A 10,486-nucleotide genomic window follows, 5' to 3' on the forward strand; every position below is an offset into this window, starting at 1 on the left:
CCGGGGTTGTGAAGCAGTGACTACTGTAATCACAGGAACCTGCAGCCCTAAAGGACAAAGGCAAAGTTGTCCAAGGGTCTCTTGGATTAGCGTTTTGTCTACTTAAACTCCCTCTAACTTCCCCTGCAGCTTTACAGTCCTTTGGGTACTGGCCTTCGTGGCACAAGTAGTGCTGCTGGTAGTCAATCCACCAGTGTCACAAATTGCCCCAGGACACAGCAAGGTTTTTGGGGAAGCACCATGATCAGCTAAGGTACAACTCTAGCAGCAAGGGTGACAGATGGGAACAGGAGCAACTGTACAAACTCTTCAAGGAAGCATGTGCATATGCAGAAATATAAGTGTACTAGTCCTCAGAAAGGAGCATCCAGCATCATAGGGCAGTCACAGCGAGAGCCACACTGCAGAGCACAACCCTAAGGCCACCTCCTGTCCCAGGCCTGGGGCTCTCCACAGAGAGATCTATTAGTGTGCCCTCACTTCTGCCCTGCAGCAGCACCTCAGTGACAGAGCAGCAGCTGACTAGACAATCACAGAGCTGCCTGCAGACAGACAGCCTTTGACTAAACCCTCCCAAGGTTCTCATTCTTTGAGAAAACTTACTGTTCCTTGCTGCACATCCCATATATGCAACAGAAGAACAAAAGGCATTTTAGAAAGAAGATATTTGTTCTTACTTACGTAAGAGCTAATACATTTACCTTCTAAAATGTGCTACTAATATAGTATAAATATGGATCAAATACCGTTAAGGTGACTGCCTTGGGAAGAAAAGGCAGAGATTAAAAACAGATCTGTATCTTCATATATAGTCACCAAGAGTCTTTGTGCACTACTGCCTTTCAGGAGATCTGCCCTGTGTCCGCTCTCGTCTTCTGTAAACTCTCACAATATTGCATATGCCACTGACCAAGAACACCAGTGAGATGACCGCAAAGTAAGAGGCGTAAATCATGAACTGCAGTGAAAAGAAAAAGAAATGGTTAAACCAAGCAGTTACCAAATTCATAAGGAAGTTAATACATGAGCTCCCTTCCTCTTCTAAAATATCAGGAATCAGTGACTATTTCTCTGTCAAACCCTTGATCCAGAAACAGGTATGTATGTAGATGAGAAACTTGACAGCTTGCTTCACCTTTCTCCCTCCCTCCTTTCAACAAAGGTTAAGAGCATCTATCATACCTGAGTGAAGATGTCCAAGCCAAGCCCACTGGCATCCACAACAATCAAAGTGAGCAGAGTCTGAAGTGCTAAGGCAATGAAAGTATTGACCCCAAACACCAGGGCGTACCGCTCCACACTGAGATTTGTAGCGATCTGGAACCTGCAAAGAATGGGATGACCAGAAACATAAGGACATGGAAATAGCAAGGAAATGCAAGAATAGAAGGAACATTTCTGGACAAAAAGACTATGCAACCTGAGGAGTTAGATAGACTGGTCCAGTATTTTCCTCAGCTAAATTACCTTGCACTGATAGTGTTCTTTTCTAAATAGGATCACGACAGACTAGAAGCTAGAAGAGAACCACACACGCACAAAGCTTTTAAAAAAGAACAAAAAAACCCCCCCAAACACCACTTTGAGAACTCTGTCAGTTTCAGTGCTAATGAAGCAGCCCTCCTGTCTGATACAAAGGGTCTTGTCACACAGAGAAGACACAATGTGCTCTGATCCCGGAGAACTGTTAGCAGTCTCAAAGTCCACTGCAGTGTGGTCCATAACCTCCTGCATCCTTCTAAACAGAACTCCTTTTGCAGTTGCCAGTTTCAGCATCACCCCTCTTGCTGAGCTGTCTTGTAGTTATGATGCACATGTAGGGCACATAATCTCCACACAACAGTTATGCTTTCCTCCCCAGAGAGACAAATAACATTGAAGTAGTTTTCCTCACTACACATTAGGGAAAGTTGATGCTTCAACACAGGCAAAACATTGTACTCTCCTCATCTGTTAACACTTCTCTCCAGCCATGTGTGTGAAAAACATCGCCCTGGCAAACAGCACTATCTAATATTTCAAAGTACTCACTTTGGTGTCATATGACTTTTAAGTTTGGGCAGACTGACAGCCAAATATCTCTCCATGCCTCAGTTTCCAGCCAGAATCACAACACAAATCCTTGCAACAAACTCTGGTCACACAGAAAATACACTGCTTTCACACCAGCTGCAACCTCGAGAGTAGTTTATATAAAAAAGATACTCACGTTGCTATAGTGATTAGCATCATGTAGATAATTCTGAAGACAACATAGGATGCATAGCACACCCAGATGTTATGAACAGTGTCCATGACATATACAGCAGCAGCAATAAGAAAGGAGAACAGGGCAAGTGCCACTTCACCCCATATTGCCCAGGATGTTTTTACGTGACCCACAACAACAACTGCAACAGCTCCTGTGAGGGGAAGGAAAGCATAACCATTAGTAGTAGGAATTGGAGTAAGTTGGAGACTGTGTAATAGGAGCTGTACAGCCCCTAATAGCCAAACACGACTGAAGTGGAGGACGTGAATGTGTACACCTTAGTGGCTCCCCTTCCTGATCCCTCCCTCACCTGGACCCCTATTTGAAACTCCCATTCACTTTTACAGAAACAGGGATAAAAAAACCACACATAGGTCAACACTGACTGCCTCTGAAGTCTACTCGCTGGCTCCAGAGGCACAACAGCCCCAGGGCTCAGACCACGGCCACTCAGTCCTCTGCACTTGACTGCAGCAGTTTTGCCAGGTGGGCAATTTCTGTTGAGAAATGCAAACCCTGGTTCTCAAAAACACTCAGCTAATTAATTTGTAGTGCTTTAGAGGAGTAAGACACTACCGACTTTGACACACAGTTGTTACGGCTCTCTCTCAGGAGGCAGAAAAATCCACGTCTACTGCCATCTTCACATTAGGCTGCAAGAGTAGGTAAGAAGAAGAGTCCAAATCTCTGTCTCCTAGGATGCAGCCTAATCAGACGGTACAATCATGCACTATTGACTGTGCAAGAACAATCCTTTACAACCAGAACAGTTTGTAACTCTGGCTGGATTTTGCAAAGTGGGGAATGGGGAGAGAAGACAGGTCACAAGATGGAAAGTGTGTGATATTTCATGCACTTCAATGGGCAAACAAGGTATGTTTCATGCACTACCACAGTTACAGCCACTGGAGAAGCCTAAATACATATTACATGAATAGAAAATTCCCATTTCAAGTCAGCCTCCTTCTGCAAACAAGTCAAATAGCAACCAACAGCATAACAGCGCTGCTGTACACAGCAAACTAGACAAACAGCATGCTGACAAAGGGAGGTTTACTGGGCATCTCTGAAAAACAGGAATGTATTCAGCATTATACCACTGTACAGAAGTCTTACAGCACAGCACGTAAGCTCTTTGCAGCCCTTAGCTGGCTTGCTATCTTAGAAAACCTTCAAGCACATCAAGACTCCTTATGTACCATCAGTATGCACAAGCCTGCGACCCTGTCAGACCTCACATCAATCTTTCAGACTAGTGAAGAAGGTAGTTATGCCAAGGGAAAGGAATTTATTTCTCCCCACTAAGCTCTTCCTTCCAGTACCTGCTGTGACACTACATGACTGACATTCTGTTCTTTGAGAGTCCATCTCCCCCAGTAGCAACACCCTGAGATGCAAGAAGAAGCTCAGTCCTAGGGCCTTATTCCTACTGTCTCAGCAATTCTGAAATTTGGGAACAGACATGACTCACTGGGAACTCATGAAGTTGTACTCTCCCTATGTCTCAAGGTTGTATCATCTTGACACCTAATTAAGATATTCAATCTGTGTCCTGCAATGAGACACCTACAGCTGATCCAGTGGTTTCACAACCCAACCTGATAAAGGACTGCCACATTCCCAAGAAGGTGCAGAGATGCATCTTAACAGTCAGCTGACCTCCCTAGAAGGAATACTATTTCTCTTGCCCAGGACAGGAAGTCAACAGCTACATGAGTCACTATGCTCAACTTAAACCCTTCTGCAGGGCAGCATAGACAGGGATGGCAACAACATCTGACACAAAGGTTGCCAAACATTGCTCATAACTGAACACAGCATGACTAAGAGCCATGTAAATGGCAAATCAGATCTGGGATGCACCAGGAGAGGTATTTCTGGTAAAGGGAGAGGAGTGAACAGTATGTTGTACGAATCTGAGGTCTCACTGAATAAAGCCAAGTGCAGCTCCAGTCATCCACCTTCAAAGAGAATGTAACTCAGACCAGGTCTTTTGCAAAGGGGGGCTAACGAGATGATGAACAGAACAAAGAGCTTAACCTTACCAAAGAACAACTAGAAAAACTTGGCTTTTGTGGCCCAGGGCAAAGATTTTGTGCTAAAATGCAACCTTGGCATGACATCAGAGATAAACTGCTCATTAATAAATTCAGACTGGAAATCAGAAGTTAGAGCATTTGCACTAGTGCCTTGAGTCAGGTCACTGCATGTTCATCCTTAACAGGTCCCTTCCAGTCCTGTTATACACTTCAAGCTTTTAGTTTGTGATTATGACTTCATTAAATTTTACTTGTTTTGAGTAATTAACCTGTGTCAACCAGAGGATTTTTTGGTTCTGTCTCCTGCGAGTTCAGGGATGGAGGCTAATGTGCTTTCAGAAAACATTACCCAAAACGATGCAACCATTTATAAAAATGATACTAGAGGGAAAAAAATAAAAATAGGAAACTAAAAACTTCAGTTTTACAAGAGTGTAATGCCAACCACCTTTTCTTCCAATAGATCCATTGTTCACAGGCCTTTAAAAAAAAAGAACTTTGTTATCAAAGATGTTCACAATAAGGTTCGAAGAATACTTCTCCTTATTTTTTTTCTCTTTTTTTTTCTCTTTACATCTGCTGACATTTGGCCACATTATGGGTCTCCTTTCCCTTGATACTGATTCTTCTCCTTCCTGGCACCAAGGCAAGATGGTAGAGGAAGCCAATTCAAACAAGAAATCAGAGCTGCAGCACCATGCTAGAGAGGAGGAACAGTGTATGACTGCACACTATTTAAGTGCAGGTTTAGCACACCAAGGACTATTGAATAGCCAAAGCCTTCAAAATCAAGTGGCCAACAGTTTCAAACACAGCTAACAATGGGTTGTAGACCAGCTTTTAGAACTACAAACCAGCCATAGCTCCTACTGAACTACAAGAGTGGGCTGAGCACACCCAGGAAAGTACTAAACCTCCCTTGTTTGTGTACCTTTGTTTCTTTTGCCCTCAAGTAAGTGATGTCCACAGCAGATGATGGAAAGATGACTCCATCAAAGAAAAGAAACATACTGCAGCAACATCCAGAAAGCCTCTGTGAGGTTATGTTAGCTATATTAAAAAGGTATTGTCCTAGTTTTGGTAATGAAACAGTATTGAACAACTCAATAAACAAACATGTGTGTTGACTGACCTACCCGTCCCTTTCAAGTCAACCACCTTCTTTCATCTTAAAGCTTTTCTGCTTAACAGTGCCAAAGTGACTAAAGGTGGCTCAGTGCATGCTGCGTGTGTACACACAGTGTTGTATGTTCCCTATGCTGCCAGAAGAAAACCACAGCACCCGGAGTCTGACCCTGTGTGCTGGTTTGAGCTGAAGTAGAGTTAACTTTCTTCACAGAGGCTAGTATGAGGCTATGTTTGGGTTTTGTGCAGGGCACAGAGTTGATAATGCAGAGATGTTTTTGTTATTGCTGAGCAGAGCTCACACAGAGCCAAGGCCTTTGCTGCTTTCTGTACTGCCACGCTGGCAAGGAAGTTGGGGGTGCATGGGAGATTGGGAGGAGACACAGCTGGGACAGGTGACCCAAACTGACCAAAGGGATATTCCACACCATATGACATCATGCTCAGTATATAAAGCGGGAGGAAGAAGGAGGAAGGGGGGACATCTGGAGTGATGGGGCTTGTCTTCCCAAGGAACCGTTACGCATGATGGGCCCTGCTCTCCTGGAGATGGCTGAACACCTCCTGCCCATGGGAAGCAGTGAATTAATTCCTTGTTTTGCTTTGCTTGTGTGTGCAGCTTTTGCTTTCTCTATTAAACTGTCTTTATCTCAACCCACGAGTTTTTGTAGCTTTTACCCTTCTGATTCGCTCCCCCATCCTGTTGGCGGGGGAGTGAGTGAGAGGCTGCGTGGTTCTTGGCTACTGCTGGGGTTAAACCACGACACCCTGAGAGGTTAAAACAAGCATAACCCCACTGCCATAGCGACAGCCAAGAACACAGAGTCAGCCACATGCCTGAAACCTTCTGCCAGATATTTCAGAGAGATTGACTTGGGAGGCTCCTTGGAACACCTACGTACTGGATTACAAGAATCAGGGCTGTGTGCAGCAACTAACTCAACGCTGATCACATTGGGGAAGACTCACCCCAAATGCCAGGGTTTACCTCTCCTGCATGCTTGGGGGAACACAAGACACTTCCAAACCGTGCTCTGGTAAACAAGGGAGGGAAACAAGATACTGCCCAGAGCAGAGCAGGAACTATGCCAGAAGCTTACCTAGCAGCGTTGAGGCTGCCTCCACAGCACCGTTGTAGATCTCAGTGCTATGAGAAGGCAGCACCATCTCCCACAGGCCTTGAGCATAGTTGATGACCTGAAAGTAGCCACAGGTGGACAGTGCCCACCACACAGACCAGCAGAGCATGGTCCGGGAGGAGTAGCACTGCAGGAAGTCCTGCCAGAGATCTTTGAGCACCTTTACGATGTCTATTTTCTGCTCCTGCATAGACTGGAAAAGGAAGGCGAGAGAAATGTTAGTCTTTGTTTAGAAATACTTCACACTGCTCCACAGAATTGCCATTTCAAGTGGTGTGATCACTGGTGAGTGACAAGACCAGACCATACTTGGACACAAACTTCCACAGAGTAATGAATAAAAACCTTCCCCATCCCACAGTCTCAGCACCTGGTTTCTGCCCTAACCAGGGCTGTCCCCTTACACGCAGAGGAAGGGTTCAGTCCCAAGCACCCCTCCAGCCCTGGCTCTCCCAAGCAGGCAGCGGGATATGCTAGATATTATGTGAGCAACTGAAGGGTACTGCAGAGAGACACAGGAGAACAGGACAGAATACCGATGGGATCAGAAGCCAGACATTTAAATCACAAAGGCAGACAGCATCACTGACACTTTTAAGTCCTGAGCCAAATTCAACCAAATTTGGTATCACAGAGAACACGAAAGGAACCAGAGGAGTTGACTTTCTTTAGTACTGGCATTCAGGGCTTATAAATACTCAAAGAAGCAACCTCATTACAACACACTCTACACCTGTTAAAGCTTGCCAAGGCTTCAAGAAGGTGAAAGGTATCACCTGAGGATCTGCAGAGAAACAGAAGCTAGTTCCACCAGACACTGCTAGCACAAAAATGCAGCTCCTGTATATATACAAGTGCCCTGATAAATGGCATGAGATAAAAAAATGAAGCTTTCCACTCCAAGTCTTTCTAGAAAGAGCACAAAAAGGGGCAGATCCTCAAAAATAGTAATTGAAAATACATCAATTCTAGCAACAGGGGATGACAACAATTGAAAATTGCTTCTTATACACAGGCTGTTACAGTCCTGTTCTTTACCACTTTATGTCAACAGCAGCAGAGGAAATGAGCGTGTCTTCACTTTGCAGACAGAGTTCTTGATTATGTCTGCTGCATGCACACATGTCCAGAATCTGTGTAGACAGGCAAGACCCTTCTTGTGTAAGTCAGAGGAACAGTTACTTCATGAGAGCCTGGGCAGAGCCCCAAGGCCTACCCAGCATCTCTGGCCCCTGTGAACTTGGATTCCCTGCAGGGAAACACACAGCACTGTCACAGGACTGAGCTATTGCACATTGTGCTGTCACACGTCCAGTTTCAGAGTGGTTTCCAGACAGCAGCAGCAACTTTAGGCTCTTGGCGTTATGCCCTTTCCCTGGGGGAATCATGCAGTGGTGTGCCTGGGAAAGGCTGCTCTCCATGAGCAATAAAACTCATTTTAAAGTGTTTCTACTAAACCCACCAAAGACCACAGCCTGAACTCTGTCCTGAACGCCCTTTCTTCCACCTCTTAAAGTGTCACCGATTTCTAAGCATCTTTATTAAACACAACACAGTCCCATTGGTGCTTTGCCAATGGCAAAACTCTTCCTCTGTGTGTGGATGCCATTCCTTCAAACCCAACAGAACAACTTGGGAAGAGGCCAGAGCTTGTGGCAATGCGACTTTAGCAACATAAATCCCACGCTGAAGGTTTCACATGAAGCTCAAGTTTAGGCACAGGAAAACAAGGGAAGGGAACTGTCACATACACTGCAAAAACTGATTTGGCACATTCAGCCCAAACATGTACCTCATAAGCCAGGAAGGCCCATCTGCCCTTCCACCACCTGGCAGTGCTTCTTCAGTGCAGTTCACGTGCAGCCATTCATGTTTGTGAAATGAGGTTGCTGTTACCTCAGGAAGGACTACCATCACACACCAGTGCTTCTCAGCTTTTAGCACCTGGAATAACTGAACTCTGGGGAGTCACACAGGTACACTTGCTCCTTTTTTTAAACTTTTCATCATTAGTTTTGAACCACATGTGCTCTCACAGGATGAGAGTAAGATAAACAAAAGGGATGGGTAAGTGATATGTTAGTCATTATTGGCACAGAATTTGTCTTAACAAATACCCTTCAGCATACAAGCATAACATGGGTAAAAATACTTTTGCTCACATGAGATCGTGCTGGATGGGGCAGGATTAAGTCCCTGGAATGTTAATGCCTTTAATTCCCAGCTGTAGCTGGAAGAAGCTGAAAGCAGCCCTGGATGCTGCCTCCCCCAAAACAGCTAACTGTGGCTTACTTGCTAAGCAAAATACCCATTGCTGACTAATCCAACAGCCACACTTACCTTCTGGCTTGTTCTCAGAGCAAGCAAGGCTGACCTCTCCCGAGAGCCTCGGATCTCCCTGCCCATAATCTCCCTACAGGTTCTCCACACGTGTGTTGCCTGGAGCAGTGTGGCAGAGACCTGCCCAGCAGGTAACTACACACACACACACACATACAGACATTTGGCCTCAAAACTGGAGGCTGCTCCCTCATCACCTTGTGGCACCCAACATATCCCACCACCAAACAAGGGTGCCTGCACCCTTGTTTCCATACAAGGGACTTTACTAGAGGTTATGCAGCCCACAAAAGCCACAAGTCAGGGCATTACCTTAGTGCTCTCATGGGCTGCATTAAGCTGCTACTCTGCAGAGGTGTTTCCTGCAATTTATCTGTATTCTGTCCATCTATGACTAATCAATGTCTGCTTCCAAGTGCTCTCAAGAACTACTGCAGTTTCCCTCCAGGTTCATAAGATAAAACGCAATATGACACAGCTTATTACCGCACAACTTGCATTTTGGTATTTATGCCTTCAACCGTTGTGCAAGTGCAGGAAGAATTGCCTCTTTTCTGCAAGTCACTGGGTGCATCCAGAAGCACACACAGAATTCAGACATATAATCAATTTTTAGTGCTCGAAAGATTTCCCTTCTTGCTTTGTAACACTGAACGGCAATTTGATGCCCAGAGCATTTTAATTACAACCTTGTGAGACATGGAGAGCGTTTTCTGAAAAACTAAGGAGCAGCCTACCATGCTCAAAGAGCAAAAGGATGGCAGTAACGAATTTTCCTGTGTCATAAATAAGGAAGTGGGATAAGCAAAGGGATACTTTTTTGCTGTTAGATACTACATCTCCACTGCTGTGTACATGTATGCACATTTGCGTGTGCGACAAGCACATCTGTATGACATCTTCTGTTTATGTAAACACAGGGCACGACTCACCTCTTTCTCTGCTGAATGACCTTCCCCATTTAAGGGAATTTTTGTCTCATCCTCCCAGCCAGGTGCCCTCTGCACATCGGGATGATCTTGCACGGCCGATCCATTTTTACAGTCTATGACCTTCATTTCACAGCTGAGCTGCTGACTCGAGATGTGGTGAAAGAACAGGCTTTTTTGTGGCATGGGCAGGAACCAGGCCATGCCAAAGGCAATGGATATGCTGGTTAAGGAGATGACATTCAAGTTGTAGAGGGACCATCCCGCCACCGACACGAGGACCTGCCCGGACACCGAGCCCACCGTGTAGCCCACCAGGGTGGCACTCCGGCAGTAGCTGGTGACCTTCTGGTACAGATTGATATCGACGACGCTGTAGATGTAGGAGTAATAGGCGATGTCGGTGGCAGTCCCCATCCCGTAGAAGAACTCGAGGAACTGCACAGCCCGCAGTCCTTGGGCATACAGCAGCATGAACCAGGTGACGATGAGGCTCAGGCCCTGCAGCAGGACCACGGGCTTGTACCGCAGGTAATCCGTGGCCAGAAACACCGGAAACAGCAGCACCAGGTAGGAGTAAGTCCACACCGGGTAAATCTCGTTGAACACCTGCGCGAGGGAAGAGACGGCGGTGACCCCCGGCACCCCGTACCGCGAGGCGGG

The 10,486-nt window shown here is 45.7% G+C and overlaps 1 protein-coding gene across 1 annotated transcript; it reads right to left on the reverse strand.

Moving 5' to 3' along the window:
* Nucleotides 1–832: 832 nt before the first annotated feature.
* On the reverse strand, nucleotides 833–10,483 carry SLC19A2 (solute carrier family 19 (thiamine transporter), member 2; the record flags this gene model as incomplete). The annotated part of the gene is made up of 5 exons (XM_009081839.1): nucleotides 833–958; nucleotides 1,183–1,324; nucleotides 2,210–2,402; nucleotides 6,516–6,738; nucleotides 9,827–10,483. Coding segments are annotated over 5 exons (1,341 nt in total), but the record flags the coding sequence as incomplete, so codon positions are not given.
* Nucleotides 10,484–10,486: the final 3 nt, after the last annotated feature.

This window comes from Acanthisitta chloris, unplaced genomic scaffold, assembly GCF_000695815.1.
Source record: "Acanthisitta chloris isolate BGI_N310 unplaced genomic scaffold, ASM69581v1 scaffold45439, whole genome shotgun sequence".
Classification (NCBI taxonomy): domain Eukaryota; kingdom Metazoa; phylum Chordata; class Aves; order Passeriformes; family Acanthisittidae; genus Acanthisitta; species Acanthisitta chloris.